General features: G+C 48.2%; 1 protein-coding gene across 1 annotated transcript in view; it reads right to left on the bottom strand.

The window, feature by feature from the left end:
• LOC119165709 (gastric triacylglycerol lipase) overlaps positions 1-18,130 on the bottom strand; it is a 30,234-nt gene that overhangs the window by 2,111 nt on the left and 9,993 nt on the right. The window contains exons 4-7 of the mRNA XM_075871047.1: positions 17,364-17,514; positions 15,486-15,578; positions 14,673-14,828; positions 12,864-12,935 (exon numbers count right to left, since the gene is read on the bottom strand). Of these exons, the coding sequence (XP_075727162.1) occupies positions 12,864-12,935; positions 14,673-14,828; positions 15,486-15,578; positions 17,364-17,514 (472 nt within the window). The remainder of the gene's footprint in view (positions 1-12,863; positions 12,936-14,672; positions 14,829-15,485; positions 15,579-17,363; positions 17,515-18,130) is intronic.

Here is an 18,130-nt window from a genome sequence, read left to right as displayed (position 1 = left end):
CCTCTACCACTTTGCCTCCACCGAAATGAGACTGCCACGGCCGGGATCGACCACGTGACCTCCGGGTCTGCAGCTGAGCACCCTAGCCGCTGTTCCACCCAGGCGGCCACAACTGAAATCTAAGCTTGTTGGTATGCCACTCATCCTCAGTACAAAACAATGTATTTTTTAGTTGAAGAACACGCCACCTAATACTAACCCGTTGATATGGTGCCTCATATATATATATATATATATATATATATATATATATATATATATATATATATATATATATATATATATATATATATATATATATATATATATATATATATATATATATATATATATATATATATATATGTATATTGCCGCATGTTGTTAGGCACCTACCGAAGTCTTGCCCCGCTTCCTGCTCTTATGAATTCTGCCACACCAACTGACATGCCAAACGCGCCAAGCTAAACGCGCCAACGCGCCATGCAACGCTGGCTGCAGGTGTCTCCACATCACGCGCTGGACAAGGAACGCTGGTGGTTTTTCGAGGAGCTGCCACACCAACTGACAAGCCGAACGCGCCAAGCTAAACGCGCCAAGCTAAACGCGCCAACGCGCCATGCAACGCTGGCTGCAGGTGTCTCCACATCACGCGCTGGACAAGGAACGCTGGTGGTTTTTCGAGGAGCAGCTCGAGGCGAGACGCAAGAGAAGTTGACGAGGTTTTGACCAGTGAGCTCACGACCTTTGTGTGTTTAGTTGACGGGCACAAGTTCGCCATTAATAAATAGCTGTTTTAGCTTCCGGCACTGTATTTGTTCGTTACAAACTGGTGGAGGTGCGGGGTAATGATTCCAAGCCCATCTCATCATAGGGAACATAGCCCAGAACCCCGAAGGTTGGAGCCAGCGCTGTTGACTCCCGTACACCAACGAACGAGTCGTCGGCTACGAGGTGAGCAGCCCGAGTTTGGTGCCCTCTTCGATTCTTCGAGACCAGCGGAGGACGTAAGTTCCGGAGCCCCTGCAATGGCCACTCAAGCGAGTTCACTTCCATCGCATATCGTCATGGACCCACCCCACATACCAGAGGTATTTCATGGTGATATTTTCGAGGATTCCGAGGACTGGCTCGACGGTTTCGAACGCGTTGCCAGACTGAACGGTTGGAACGAAGACAGGAAACTTCGCTACGTCTACGTGGCACTGCAAGATTCTGCACGTACGTGGTTCGAAAACCACGAAGCGTCCTTATTATCGTGGGACGACTTTCGAAGAGAGTTTCTTGCTACGTACCCAAACACGGACCGCAAAGAAAAAGCAGAGGCCGCTCTTCAGACGCGAAACCAACGGAACAACGAGAGCGTCGCCATGTACATTGAAGACATGTCTCGGCTGTTCCGCCGGGCCGACCCGAACATGGCTGAGGAAAAGAAGTTGCGGCACCTGATGCGTGGAGTGAAGGAGGAGCTTTTTGCAGGCCTGGTGCGTAATCCACCGCGCTCTCTTGCTGAGTTCAGATCAGAGGCAACCATGATAGAAAAGACCCTGCAGCAGCGCGCGCGCCAATACAACCGGGACGTAAGCGTCTCATCTGTTAGCGCGGCGTCGACAACCCTCACGAGTAACATTGATCTCTTGCGTGAAATGGTGAGGGCTGTCGTAAGGGAAGAACTTCAGAAAATACAAATGGCTCAAGCTCATCCAGCGATGTCCTCACTTGCCGACGTTGTGCGCGAAGAAGTGCGGCAAGCGTTTCTACAACCACAACCTCAGGTTCTACAGCGCGCACAACCGGAGCCTCCGCCTCAGTTGTCGTACGCGCAAGCTGTACGACAGGACCTCGGACGCATGAATCGGACGGCTGCGACTGCTGTGATGCCTCCGACGTTTTCTCCGAGTACGCCGCTACCAACGCCGGAAGCAAGACCACGTAAGAGCGATGTATGGCGCACTGTAGACCGGCGGCCCCTTTGCTACCGCTGCGGAGAAGCAGGTCACCTTTACCGGGCGTGCCAGTATCGTCGAGCGGGACTGCGTGGTTTTCCAGTCAATGCACCATGCCCACGGAACGGTGAACGGCCCTACGAAATCGAAGAATACTTGTCTTCACGCTATTCCCCTCAGACACGCAACAACGGGAGTCGCGTTCGACAGCACCGATGCGCTATCGGTCGCCGAGTCCTCGTCCGTCATCAAATCTCCGAAGATCACGTTCACCTAGCCCGCGGCGGGAAAACTAGAGCCAGCGACCTCTGGAGGTGAGGCCGCTGATATACTGACAACTGAAGACCCTCCATTGTTAGCCCGACAGGACGGTGGCAGTTACGCAACGACGGTCAAGTGCAGTAGTAGCGACGTTACCTCCGAGATATTAGTCACGATCGACGACGTCGAGGCCGTTGCGCTAATAGACACTGGTGCAGACTATTCCGTTGTCAGTAATGCTCTCGCAAAGAAGCTTAAGAAGGTGATGACTGAGTGGACCGGACCTCAGATACGTACCGCTGGAGGGCACTTAGTTAGCCCCGTGGGGTTATGCACCGCAAGGATAGGAATAAGAGGATTTGTGTATGTCGGCAGCTTTATTGTGCTTCCTGAGTGCTCCCGGGAACTGATTATAGGCATGGACTTTTTGCAAACAAACAATGCAGTCATTGACTTGCAAGAGTCCCAGGTTTCCTTTTCTACGGAGAATGCCATCGCCTTCTGTCATGCGGAGAAACCAATCGTTCTACCTCTCCGCATTGTGGACGAAGATGTAACCGTGCCGCCACGTTCCAGTGTGACCGTTCTTGTGAGGAGTGAAGTTCTTCGTGACTGTGACGGATTAGCTGACGGAAACATCGGACTGCTACTAGAAAAAGGACTATGCGTGGCAAGAGGCCTGGTGAGCCTTCGTGATGGATGTGCGTATGTCCTATTAACTAACTTTCGAAATGAGCTGCAGCATGTTGCGAAGGGAACATCCGTAGCATCGCTGCATGAGTACGTGCAAGTCTCAGATGTTTGCACTCTTGACAAAGCTTCAGAGACAGTAGATAACGTACTCCAGTCAGTAGACATTGACAGAGAGCTCTCGTCATCTCAGAAGCAACAGATTGCTGACCTCATCACAGAGTTCGCCGAATGCTTCTCCACCTCGTCGAAAGTCGGACGTACTCCCGCCGCAAAGCACCGTATCGTGGTCGAAGAACACGTGAGACCTGTGCATCAGCGCCCATACCGAGTAGCGCCAAAAGAAAGGGAAGCCATCAAGAACCAAGTGCAGGAAATGCTCAACGATGATGTAATCCAGCCATCCAACAGTCCGTGGGCATCACCGGTAGTGCTAGTCAAAAAGAAGGACAACACTCTGCGGTTTTGCGTTGACTACAGAAAGCTGAACCAAGTCACAAAGCGCGATGTTTACCCCCTTCCACGGATCGATGATGCCTTGGATAAGTTACGCAATGCTCATTTCTTTTCATCATTGGACTTAAAAAGTGGATATTGGCAGATCGAGGTGGACGAACGAGATCGCGAGAAGACGGCGTTTGTGACCCCAGACGGACTATACGAGTTCAAAGTGCTCCCTTTCGGTTTGTGCTCTGCTCCCGCTACCTTCCAGAGGATGATGGACACTGTGCTCTCCGGACTCAAGTGGCAATCGTGTCTCGTCTACCTCGACGATGTAGTGGTTTTTTCTTCAACCTTCGAGCAGCACATCCACCGACTGAGAATGGTACTGGATGCCATTCGCGTGGCAGCACTGACCATCAAACCGCAAAAGTGTCACTTTGGATTTCGTCAGCTTCGGTTCCTCGGGCACATAGTTAGTGCGGAAGGCATCCGCCCAGACCCGGAAAAGATTGCAGCAGTTGAAAAATTTCCGAAACCGCAAGACAAAAAGGCCGTCAGACGATTCCTGGGACTATGTGCCTACTACAGACGCTTTGTTGAAAACTTTGCTAATATCGCTGAGCCTTTGACACGGCTAACGAAAGAAAGTGTACCATTCTCTTGGCGGGATGAACAAGAAGCGGCTTTCTCAGAGTTGCGACGCCGTTTGCAGTCTCCTCCAATACTTGCACATTTTGACGAAGAGGCCGATACAGACATACATACCGACGCGAGTAACGTTGGCCTCGGTGCCATCCTCGTTCAGTGGCAGAATGGAGAAGAAAAGGTCATTGCTTACGCGAGCCGCACTCTATCGAATGCTGAGTCTAATTACTCAGCGACAGAGAAAGAGTGTCTCGCAGTTATATGGGCCATCAGCAAGTTTCGCCCATACCTCTACGGCAGACCGTTTCGAGCAATCAGTGATCATCATTCATTGTGTTGGCTGGCAAACATCAAGGACCCTTCAGGAAGACTTGCTAGATGGAGCCTGCGTCTGCAGGAACACGACATCACTGTGGTCTACAAGTCCGGTCTCAAGCACAATGACGCGGATTGCCTGTCTCGCGCACCTGTTGAGTCTCCATCATCTGACCAAGAACAAGACATCCCATTTCTTGGAGTTCTGAATGTGTCGGACATGGCTCGTCTTCAGCGAGAGGACCCGGAACTACGCCCGCTTATCCAATACTTGGAGGGTCACGAAATTGAGGTACCACGAGTTTTCGTCCGTGGTTTGACATCCTATGTCCTCCGGAACGACGTCCTATACAAGCGCAACTTCGTAAACACCGGTGAGACGTTTCTGCTTCTTGTACCATCATCACTGCGAGCAGAAATCTTAGAAGCGTGTCATGACGACCCATCGGCTGGCCATATGGGTAGTAGTCGCACTTTGGCCAGAATTCGCCGCAAGTATTATTGGCCGAAATTAAGGGATTCGGTGCACCATTATGTTAAGTCATGCCGCGATTGCCAGAGACGTAAAATACCACCATCGAAACCAGCGGGTCTGTTGCAACCAATAGAGCCACCAAAAGGGCCATTTCAGCAAGTGGGAATGGATTTGCTTGGTCCATTTCCTCTCTCTTCATCGGGAAAGCGCTGGATTGTGGTAGCAACAGACTACATGACTCGATATGCTGAGACATCACCTCTCGCGAAAGGAACGGCGAACGAAGTAGCCCAGTTTTTCGTCACTCAGATTGTACTTCGACATGGCGCACCACGGGTTGTCATTACAGACAAAGGAACAGCATTTACTGCCAGTTTGATGCAGTCTGTTATGAAGCTCACCCACACCGATCATAGAAGGACTACAGCATACCATCCGCAAACAAACGGACTAACCGAAAGGCTCAATAGAACTCTCGCCGACATGATCTCGATGTATGTGGATGTTGAGCACCAGACATGGGACAGTATTTTGCCTTATGCAACATTTGCGTGTAATACCGCAGTACAAGAAACGACACACTTCACGCCATTTCAACTTGTTTATGGTCGGACGGTCACAACGACCTTAGACGCGATGTTACCTATCAACGATTCGAATGAGAGTGACCCACACATCAGTGACTACATAGAAAGGGCAGAAGAGGCACGGCAATTGGCAAGACATCGTATCATTTTGCAACAAGGCTCCGATGCAAGTCGCTATAATCTGAAGCGGAAAGACGTACAGTACAACCCCGGAGACAAAGTGTGGGTGTGGACACCTATACGCGCACCTGGCCTATCGGAAAAACTGATGCGGTGCTATTTCGGCCCTTACAAAGTACTTCGCCAGTTAGGCACGCTAAACTACGAAGTAATTCCTGAAGGGCAAGTGTGCTCAACCCGACGCAGGAATCGCCCAGAAGTCGTACATGTAGTACGAATGAAACCGTACTACGAAAGGCACTGAACGAGACAACTGATATATGTGCTCAAACATCAGATAAATACTCCTTTACAAAACTGTTCGACGTCAGCGTACGCATCGGGACGATGCGTTTCGGGAGGGGGACTAATGCCGCATGTTGTTAGGCACCTACCGAAGTCTTGCCCCGCTTCCTGCTCTTATGAATTCTGCCACACCAACTGACATGCCAAACGCGCCAAGCTAAACGCGCCAACGCGCCATGCAACGCTGGCTGCAGGTGTCTCCACATCACGCGCTGGACAAGGAACGCTGGTGGTTTTTCGAGGAGCTGCCACACCAACTGACAAGCCGAACGCGCCAAGCTAAACGCGCCAAGCTAAACGCGCCAACGCGCCATGCAACGCTGGCTGCAGGTGTCTCCACATCACGCGCTGGACAAGGAACGCTGGTGGTTTTTCGAGGAGCAGCTCGAGGCGAGACGCAAGAGAAGTTGACGAGGTTTTGACCAGTGAGCTCACGACCTTTGTGTGTTTAGTTGACGGGCACAAGTTCGCCATTAATAAATAGCTGTTTTAGCTTCCGGCACTGTATTTGTTCGTTACAATATATATATATATATATATATATATATATATATATATATATATATATATATATATATATATATATATATATATATATATATATATATATATATATATATATATATATATATATATATATATATATATATATATATATATATATATATATATATATATATATATATATTTATCTATTTATTTATTGCCGCGCCCGAAACAAAGAACGAAGACGATGTGCGCGCCAACAGCCTCGTGAAAAGGAGGACTGAAGAAGACGACGTACTTTCGTTTTTGGCTCGCCTGCTCTTGGCTCCTGCATAAAAACACACGCCGTCTGTTCTCGGACTCAACGTCTCGGTGCACTGCTTACGTTGAACCGCGACACTGGTGGAGGCGCTGGGTTGCAAGCCTGCTGATGCTCAACACCCCATCTGGGAGCCGTTCATCAAGTCCCGACACGCAGCCATCTGTTACGACATTAGTGCACCGCTTCAGTCGCCGGTTGCTAGGCCTATCTCCAGAGCTGACCTCCTTCGACGAACATTCTACCAGGCATTACGTACCTCTACCAATGGCCTCCGCTAGCCAGCCACAGTTGGTCCAAGGGATACAAGGCAGCCCCGTTTCCAATCCAGCCCAGGTAACACTTCTTCAGCCACTTGTGCCTGATCGCTTCAGTGGTGCCCCACACGAAGATGTTGAAGATTGGCTTGAGCATTACGAACGCGTTGCCGACATCAACCAGTGGAATGCTCAACAGAAGCTCGCCCGCACGTATTTCACTCTCGATGACGGCGCTCACACGTGGCTTGAGAATCGAGAAGGCCGTATATCCACATGGGATGACTTTCGTCAGCAGCTGATTGACACCTTTGCTAGCGTCGACCGTCGAGAGCGGGCTCAGCAGCTGCTCGAGTTAAGGCTTCAAAAACCTAACGAAACTGTGGCAATGTTTGCTGAAGACGTGACGCGCCTCTGTCGTCGGGCTGATCCCAACATGTCCGAGGAGAAGTTGCGCTACCTTATGCGTGGCGTCAAAGAACAACTGTTCGCTGGACTTGTGCGCAATGCCCCAACTACCGTGGCCGATTTTATAAGAGAAGCCACTGCCATTGAGCGTGCTCTGCTCCAAAGATCGAGGCAATATGATCGCTCGTCCACCACCACCCCAATCAACGCCGCTTCAGTGACTCTGGACAATCAGGGCTCCCTACGTGACCTTATCAGAGATATTGTCCGCGAAGAAATGCAGAAGCTTTGGACTCCTCCAGTGGATACACCAGTGACCGCCGTTGCCGCGGTTGTTCGTGACGAACTTGGGCACGCTTTTTCAGCAGCTGATCTCGATCGCGATCAGCGTCAACTGAGTTACGCCGACGCTGTCCGCCGACCACCACCCGTCCCGCCCATTACGTCATACTACCAGCCACCTACAGCCGCACCTTCGTCGCAACCATTGCAGGAGGCTTTCAGACGTCAGCCCATGTCTCCGATGTCTCTATGCCACCAGCCACCACTTGCCGCGCCTTACTCACCACCACGAGAGGACATAAGACGCCCACAATTTCGCAGAACGGACGCTTGGCACACCGTCGATCGGCGCCCTCTCTGCTTCAACTGTGGTGGTGCCGGCCATATAGCTCGCTATTGTTGGTACCGCGACACATCGCTTCGCCCGTCTCGGCCAGGGTACGACGGTCGCCGTGCCAATGACGACTACATTGTTCGCCATGACGACCCTGCTTTTCGAGGACCTTCAACAACGTGGTCTCCCTATCACGAGTCGCCTCCTCATCGCCAGCCCAATTCCGCCCACAGGTCACGCTCTCCATCCCCTGCTCAGACAACATCACCGAATCGACGTACTTTTGCTGACCTTCGGGGAACAAGGTCGCCCAGCCCTTACCGGGGAAACTAAAGGCGGCGACCTCTCGGGGTAAGGTCGCAGCCCGACCACAAAACGATAAAAAGTCCCCAGTACTGCCGCGACAGAACGACTTGACGCCAACGAATATTAACAACGACGAAATGGTGAGCGCCGACCTCCATGTAATTATTGACGGAGAGCAAGTGACGGCCTTAGTCGATACGGGTGCTGATTTTTCCATAATAAGTCGCAAGCTGGCTGATCATCTTAGAAAAGTAAGAACGCCATGGACAGGACCACATATAAGAACAGTGGGTGGTCAATTGCTGCTCCCTACTGAAAGATGCACAGCAAGAATCAGCATAGGGGACTCTTCTTTCGTCGCGACTTTCATTGTTCTCCCAGAGTGCTGCAAAGATTTAATTATAGGAATGGACTTTCTCAGGGAGCATGGCGCAATAATCAACATCCCGGACCGCGTGGTTTCATTTTACGAGAGTGCTCGTGTGACTGATCCTACATTACCAGAGCACAAATCCTTTCGTCTCAAAGACCACAATATAGTCGTGCCGCCTCGATCATGTATCCTTGTTTCAGTAGCATGTGACGTACCGTTCGACGGTGAAGGAGTCGCCGACCAAATAACCTCGCTGCTTTTCACTCACGGGATTTCCGTAGCACGAGGAATAGTCAATGTCACCGACGGCCGAACGAACTTGCTGTTGACCAATTTCACCTCCGAGCGACGGCACCTTCCAAAAGGCACAACGTTGGCACATTTCGACGAGATCGCAGATGTTCATGACTGCTTTTCAGCACTCAAAACAACACCTGCACAAGACCCACGTGACCTAGCACCTAACCTTGACGTCAGCCCTACTTTAACTCAGCAACAGCGGGAACGCCTGCTTGTGCTGCTAGACGAGTTCCACGACTGTTTTGCGTCGACCTCGAAAGTTGGCCGGACGTCCTTGACCAAGCACCGAATCATCACAGAGGACACGGCTAGACCAATTCATCAAAATCCGTACCGTGTGGCTTCAAAAGAGCGAGAAGCGATAGAACAGCAGGTAACAAAAATGCTTGAAGACGACGTCATTCAACCGTCGAAAAGCCCCTGGGCATCACCTGTTGTTCTAGTGAAAAAGAAGGACGGCAGCCTGCGTTTCTGTGTGGACTATCGAAAGCTAAATCAGGTTACAAAAAAGGACGTGTACCCGCTTCCCCGCATAGATGATTCGATTGACAGGCTTCGAAACGCACGTTACTTCTCTTCCATGGACTTAAAGAGCGGATATTGGCAAATTGAAGTAGACGCCAGGGATCGTGAAAAAACCGCTTTCGTGACGCCAGACGGACTCTACGAATTTAAGGTTTTACCATTTGGCTTGTGCTCCGCTCCTGCTACTTCCCAGCGTCTCATGGATACCGTTCTCTCAGGCCTTAAATGGAGAACCTGCCTAGTATACCTTGACGACGTCATTGTGTTTTCTACAACGTTTGACGAACACCTTGAACGATTGCAAATGGTCTTGCAGGCCATACGGGCCGCAGGCCTGACGCTCAAGCCGGAAAAATGTCACTTCTGCTTTGAGGAACTGCAGTTTCTCGGCCATGTCGTCAGTTATGCATGAGTTCGTCCAGACCCCGAAAAAGTTGCCGCCGTCGCACAGTTTCCAACACCATCAGATAAAAAGGCAGTGAGGCGTTTTCTGGGTCTCTGTGCATATGATCGGCGATTTATTCCAGATTTTGCACGCATTGCGTCACCTTTAACTCGTCTCACGAGGGATGACGTTGCATTTGTTTGGGGCGACGAACAGGAAGATGCTTTCAATGACTTGCGGCAACGTCTACAGACGACCCCCGTACTTGCCCATTTTGATGACACAGCCCCTACAGTGCTCCATACTGACGCCAGCAATGTTGGCCTCGGAGCTGTGCTTGTGCAGCACCAGGATGGCGAGGAAAGAGTAATTGCTTACGCAAGCAGAACTCTGTCACGCACAGAAGCAAATTACTCGACCACTGAAAAGGAATGCCTGGCCGTGGTGTGGGCAGTTATGAAATTTTGCCCATACCTGTACGGCCGCCCATTCAAGGTTATCAGTGACCACCATTCGTTGTGTTGGTTAACAAGTCTGAAAGATCCTTCCGGGCGATTGGCACGCTGGAGCCTTAGACTACAGGAGTTTGACATAACGATGGTGTATAAGTCGGGAAAACGACACACGGACGCCGACTGCCTATCTCGATCACCAATAGAGTCGGCTGCTGCTTTTGATGAAGAAACAGCATTCCTCGGAATCCTCGACACGTCAACCATCGCAGATCACCAGCATGACGATCCTGAGCTACTTGGCTTGATTAATTATTTAGAAGGACGAAGCCAGAATGCACCCAAAGCCTTTACAAGAGGACTATCGTCGTTCTGTCTGCGAAACAATGTCGTTTACAAAATGAACTTCTCGTCAGACGGGTCCACCTACCTGCTTGTCGTCCCTACCACTCTTCGATCTGAGGTGTTGCAAGCGTGCCACAACGAGGTAACATCTGGACATTTAGGCTACACGCGCACACTGAGCAGAGTTCGAGGAAGATATTACTGGCCTAGACTCACCGCTACCGTGAAGCATCATGTTCGGACCTGCCTCGATTGCCAGCGGCGCAAGTCACCTCCAACGAAACGAGCCGGTTTCCTACACCCTGTCCAGATCCCGACAACGCCGTTTGACCAGATCGGAATGGACCTTTTGGGCCCACTTCCCACCTCTGGTGTTGGTAACCGTTGGGTTATAGTGGCGACCGACGACCTTACTCGCTACGCCGAGACGAAAGCCATCCAGAGAGGCACAGCAGAGGAGGTAGCCCGGTTCTTCATAGAGAACATTGTGCTGAGACACGGTGCGCCATCGATCGTTATAACAGATCGCGGAACCGCATTCACGGCCGCGCTTTTAGATCATGTGTTGGTGCTCAGCGGTACTATTCATCGCAAGTTGACAGCTTACCATCCACAAACCAACGGGTTGACCGAGCGACTTAACAAAACTCTAGAAGACATGTTTTCTATGTATGTGGACTTCGAACACAAAAACTGGGACGAGATTCTCCCTTACATAACGTTCGCATACAATACTGCGAAACAAGAAACCACACGGATGACCCCATTCAGCCTTGTTTACGGACGAGAAGTAAGAACGATGTTAGACGCGATGCTGCCACACGAATGCGATGACAACGAAACGAGTGCTGACGCGTTTACTCAACGCGCAGAGGAAGCCAGGCAGCTCGCACGTCTGCGAATATACAAACAACAAGAGTACGACGCAGGCCGCTATAACCAACGTCATACACCTGTAACGTACGAAACCGGGGACAGGGTATGGGTGCGGACACCTGTACGAAGACGGGGACTATCCGAAAAATTGCTCAGAAGGTACTTCGGACCTTACTGAGTGCTGCGACGACTAAGTGACGTTACCTATGAAGTCGTCCCGGATAGCCCAAACTGTTCAAGGCGTCGCCAGCACCGACCTGAGCTTGTGCACGTAGTGCGCATTAAGCCATACGTCAGCGAGTGCCTCTGCGAGGCACCGTTGCTTCTACAAAGTGACTTCTTGCGCAAATTACTGTCTCAGCTATAGCATCGGGGCGATGCTCTTTTAAGGGGAGGCAAATGCCGCGCAACGAAACAAAGAACGAAGACGATGTGCGCGCCAACAGCCTCGTGAAAAGGAGGACTGAAGAAGACGACGTACTTTCGTTTTTGGCTCGCCTGCTCTTGGCTCCTGCATAAAAACACACGCCGTCTGTTCTCGGACTCAACGTCTCGGTGCACTGCTTACGTTGAATCGCGACAATATATATATATATATATATATATATATATATATATATATATATATATATATATATATATATATATATATATATATATATATATATATATATATATATATATATATATATATATATATATATATATATATTGGATGCGTCTTGGATCCAGGCGAAGGCCGTGCCACGGCCGAAACGTAAACAACTATCAAATTTTCGTAAGTGTGCTCCTTTATTTCTTAATTACATTTGCACCGTACCCACTGAATTTTTTAAAATAATATATATATGTACGTGTGTGTGTGTGTGTGTGTGTGTGTGTGTGTGTGTGTGTGTGTGTGTGTGTGTGTGTGTGTGTGTGTGTGCGTGTGTGCGTGTGTGTGTGTGTGCGTGTGTATGTGTGTGTGTGTGTGTGAAATGAAATATTAATGAGCTCTAACAAACAATAATGCCGAGGAAAGTATAGGGGAAGTTATGAGACCAAATTGTAATGTAAATGTGATGAAATAAAAGTGGGTGAAAAGAACTTGTCGTGAACAGGAACCGGCAAGTTATCTTTTCACCCACTTTTCTTTCTTCATATTTTGCTGACGTATCGGTATATTTGCTAACGTTTCGGCTGACCAGCTTTTTTCAAACGCTTTAACAAAGGCTAGTCCACCAGCCGAAGCGTCAGCAAATATACCGTGCAAATCCAAAGTGCGTCGTACTATTGCAGTACTGGCGAGTGTTTTTCATAGAGCAGTCTCTATGAAAACACCTACACCCCTAATAAAAGCTGTCGCGTTAAAAAAAACGAAGCGGCTTATTTTAATGTAGTTTTTTTCGTCCACTTGAGCGTGCCTTACCTGGTAGTAATGCATGAAGTTCTGTACTGTTGTTCCAACCGGGTAGTGGCCAATATACACTGGTAGTCGCGTCTGAAAGGAATAGATATAAATGCAAGCAAACAACCGATTCCACCTTCTAAAACTCGCGTATATGTGTATTGCCTACAAAATGCTCTCATGTTTTTACGGCACGTTAAGAAACTTCAATGATGCTCACAGTCAAATTGTAAAAAATATTGACGGGTCAACTTGTCGTCTAGTTCTTTTAAAAAATCTTCGGGAAACAGCTTCAGTTGCCAGTAATTGTGTCGTGTGGTTGTGTGTGCCTCTATTGTCCTGGTCTTTCGCGCTGCTTCCCTAAGATGTGTAAAAAAAATACAACTGCACTCAATCTGCACCGCAACTTCATTGTAACAAAATTGTTCGTAGATGATGAGTGTATGTAAAATATATATGTCATACTATTTAAAAGTTTTGCATGCTAATTTTTTTGCCCCGCAAATTATTTCTTGCTTTACTTCAGCCCCGCCGCGCTTGTCTAGTGGCTAAGGTACTCAGCTGCTGACCCGCAGGTGGCGGGTTCGAATCCCGGCTGCGGCGGCTGCATTTTCGATAAAGGCGAAGAAAGTACTGTAGGCCAGTGTGCTCAGATTTGGGTGCACGTTAAAAAACCCCAGGTGGTCGAAATTTCCGGAGCCCTCCACTACGGCGTCTCTCATAATCATATGGTGGTTTCGGGACGTCAAACCCCACATATCTATCTATGTTTGCTTTACTTCCAGTCTTTACCGCTTTCGTTGTACAACTTCCGGTCTTTACTTACCATACTTTCACTCGGCACTCCGTGTTACAGCTTAACCAAGCCAGGCCTAACTCGTTCGTACCGTGTTACACAATGAAAATCATTTCAATCTTGATTAAAACACACACATAAACTCGTAGGCGTGCTTACGTGAGAAGGTGATTTCAGCAAGCGGGAGTTCACTTTTCTTTGTCATTCAAAGTGGCTGGATGCATGTTTTTCTGTGCCCTTGAGATTACCAGCCCTTTACTTATAGGCGGCGATTTGGACACGTTGATTTGCCACATTAATTCACAAAGTTGTGTGACTAAGGCTCGGACCGAAGAAAGACACGATTAGACAAACAAAGCGCAAACACGAAGCATGAAAAGGGTGCGCAAACACGAAGAGTTTTATCGGTCTAATCGTGTCTCTCTTCTGTCCGTGTTTCAGTCGCGCCACTTTGCGCATTCACATATCAAGCACTTCCTTTCCTCACAAGGGATATCTTTTATGCAGTAAGATTCATTTGTGTAGATTGTGCTGAAATCTTTTCGAGTGTATGTCTGCCTGTTTTAATCAGCGTCAGTCTTTCTATAGCTGCGTAAATCTCGGAGCTAGCTCTTCTCGCGTGTTGTGAAGCACCGATTTAGGCACTTCCTCATTAGAGGCATGTCATTCGACGACAGATCGCTTGTTTTGAAGCGAGTTCGAATTGTTATCTCACTTTCGTCGTCGGGAACTTGCAATCTGAGGTACAAAATTGCTTATACAATACGACTGGTGACGGGACCCTGCATCATGGCGGAGCTACGCCCCCCCTTCGGCTGGTGGGAGGAGGAGGGTGCGTTCGAATTACTTGCCCCCCCCCCCCCCCCCCCAATGAAGAACCATGTGCATGATCATGCACTACAATGGTACATTATCGACAACTAAATATGTAATGCAGGCATCAGCAGACACGTAGGAAACAGGAAAGCACGAATGCGTGAATAGTCTATGAAATTGATGCGAATGTTTGCCAACGTGTGTTCTTCCGCGCTCACCTCATTCAGCTGGTACGGGCTGCTGAACGCAGTTATGGTGATTGCCAGAGAGCAAGCCTCGCCGTTGAAGAGGATCTCGCACACTTTTGCGGCGAATTCTGATAGGCCCTTGGTTGCTTCCAGGTACCCCGCCATGGTAAAAGGGTATGCCAAAGTCTGCAACAAATTCAAGAATTGCACACTCTCTCTCTCACACACACCTATATATATATATATATATAGGTGTGTGTGAGAGAGAGGTATATATATATATATATATATATATATATATATATATATATATATATATATATATATATATATATATATATATATATATATATATATATATTTGAACCAGAGAGATATGAGCCGAAAACCTAATGCATCAGCCTAAAAACATGCTGACATTTCGTCACGCTACTACGGAAAATCATCAGGTTTTAATTACGCGGCAACGAAACGGCGTAGCGTCAGGGCATCAATTTTCATTGTCGTTCTTCACAACCATCATTACATTAAAATTCTTGCATTACTTCTACCATTCTGAAACATGCATAAACAGCGAACAATACATTCAACCACACTACAAACCGCCACCTCTCTCCTGCCATCTACACTAGAGTTACTGTATATGCTACCTTTAGATAGCATAACTAAAGGTCGCCCAAACGTTGCGCCATCTGTTGGTGTATCTGAGCGCTGTAGCGTGACATGGCGCACACTCTTCTGTCACCATTCTCACCCCTTGTACGGCTCCGCTTTTCGTGAGGAAATGGAGTATTTAAGTACACACTACGCGATAACTTTGTCTGTAATCATTGAAACACTCACGGCAATCAGAGGTGTGAAGGGAATCAGAAGGGAGAGTGGAGACCCCAAGTGGGAGACGTTGGCAACGGGGCCGTAAGCCACAACCAAGTTGATCTGTAATCGCAAAAGGAATAAATAGCGAATATTTAAAATCAGACAAGTTTTATAGGTAACGTTACGTACCTTGTGTGGTGACATCACCCTTGGATTGAATGAATACAATTTCGGCTGTGATAACAGCGTCGGCATGCGCTACTTAGTAATCACCAATAGTGGCCAATATTCATCAAAAATTACCATATCGTTTCTTGAATTAAGTCAGTTCTGTCTCTAAGGCATAAAACCAGTGCTGGTTGAGAATGTGAGACCCGTTGACTTTTTTGTCCCTCTAAGCACTGCGGAAATTTATGCGCTTTTTTACCTTAGTGTTTAAGAAAGAAAGAGAGAGCGAAAGTAGAAAAGGAGGAAGAGAGAGAGAGAAGAAAAGAGAAAAAGATAGAACAAAGAGATAGAAAGAAAGACAAAAAGTGTGAGAAATAAAGACAAGGAAGACATAAAAGTATGGAAAGAGACGCAAAGAGATTGACAAAATCAAATATCAAGAGAGAAAAAGAGATAAATAAAAATGTAGAGATTGAAGCAAGGAGAAATAGAGAAAAAGAGGAAGTGGTAGACAAAAAGAGAGAGAGAGAGAGAGAAAGGAACGAATCCAAGTGAGAAAATCGAGAAAAAGAAGGAAACGTATAGAAAGGAAAATAAAAAAATAGATAGAATATATACGATGCACAAAACAAATAAAAGAAAGAGAGAGATACATAAAGAATGAGGAAAATAAAAAGATACATAGAATGTCATGCAGCTGTGAACCTCCTTCTGGTTTGACAGCTCTACAAAGCAGTCATTCTTTTTTTTTCAATTTCTTGCCTTCTCCCACGTACTCGCTTCGCTGTTACACACTCTTAAGTAGATGAGCGCAAGTCATCATCATCATCATCGTCATCATCATCAGCCTGACTACGTCCACTGCAGGACGAAGGCCTCTCCTATGTTCCGCCAGTCAACCTGGCCCTGTGCTTGCTGCTGCCAATTTATACCCGCAAACTTCTTGATCACATCTGCCCAACTAACGTTTTGTCCCCCTCTATCCCACTTGCCTTGTCTCGGAATCCTGTTAGTTACCCTTAATGACCAGCGGTTATCCTGTATACGCACGGCCTATTTCCATGTCCTATTCTTGATTTCAACTATGATGTCCTTAACCCCGGTTTGTTCCCTGATCCACTCTGCTCTCTTCTTGTCTCTTAAGGTTACACTTAAGGTTACACATACCATTTTACTTTCCATTGCTCGCTGCGTCGTCCTCAATTTAAGCTGAACCCTCTTTGTAAGTGTCCAGGTTTCTGCTTTGTAGCTAAGTACCGGCAATATGCAGCTGTTATATACCTTCCTCTTGAGGTATAGTGGCAATCTGCCTGTCATTATTTGAGAGTGCTTGCCAAATATGCTCCACACCATTCTTATTCCTCAAGTTATTTTAATCTCGTGGTCCGGCTCTGCGGTTATTACCTGTCCTAAATAGACACATTTACAACTTCAAGGGCACTATTACCTATCTCGAAGCGCTGCTCTCTTCCGAGGTTGTTTTCGTTTTCTGCAGATTAACTTTAAGACCTACCTTCCTGCTTTGCTTGTCTAACTCCGTAATCATGAGTTGCAGTTCGTCCCCTGAGTAACTTGGCGATGCAATGTCATCGCCGAAGCGCGGGTTACTAAGGTACTCTCCATTAACTATTATCTCTAACTGTTCCCATTCTAGGCCCCTGAAAACCTCCTGTAAGCATGCAATCGTTATACACAATTATTTTTGCAACTTCATCCACACTTCCAAAGGGCGCCCACCTTGTCGTTGTACTCAGGTCGCGTGGACAGGAGAACCAAGATGGTGGCGACGCCCTGCGACAAGCTGACGAGCGTCAGCCTATCCGCACCGGTGGCGTTGAGCACGTGATCGACTCCAGCGGGAACGTCTAAGCGGCCGATTTCATCGAAGCTGTGCAGTCGAGTTGGAATCAATGGGGAAGCGTTTATGCGACCACACAGAGCACTCATTTCCCGGGCACCCCTAAACGATCCTCCCGACCAGGACGCAGGAAACCTACGTCTTAATTTCAAAGACATTGTATAGCGATGTGAGGCTTGTCACCGCCTATATTACACCCCAGCTAAAGGCTTTGGAAAGGCAAACTTACCTCGTTATCGTGAAACATTTTGAACTCATATATGATGGCTGGTGCCAATACTGTGAGGATGGGCCGCAGCTGAATGCCACACGCATCGGCGTGCGCAGGGTCCGCCTTCATAAGGGGAGAGGAGGTGCAGGTCTGTCATAGCACCCCCCTTCCTATTCTGTCAGTAATTATGGGGCTGACTTTGCGCATCCCCCATGTCGCGGCGCCCCCCCCCTTTCTATTACGGTAAAGTATAGGGGCTGACTTTGCGCCCCGCTCCCTCTTAGGGTACCAGAGGGGGCGGCCGCCCCCCCCCCTCTTTTTGCTTCCTTCGGGTGCATGCCTATGACTATATAGTCTTTCCCTGTCATTGTAATCCAGCCCTAACCCTAAGCCCGAAGACATTAAGAGGTGGTCCTGACTGGGTGCTCAGATCTT

The sequence above is a fragment of the Rhipicephalus microplus genome, chromosome 8 (assembly GCF_043290135.1).
Source record: "Rhipicephalus microplus isolate Deutch F79 chromosome 8, USDA_Rmic, whole genome shotgun sequence".
Lineage (NCBI taxonomy): Eukaryota > Metazoa > Arthropoda > Arachnida > Ixodida > Ixodidae > Rhipicephalus > Rhipicephalus microplus.
This window is presented reverse-complemented; position numbering and strand designations above follow the sequence as displayed.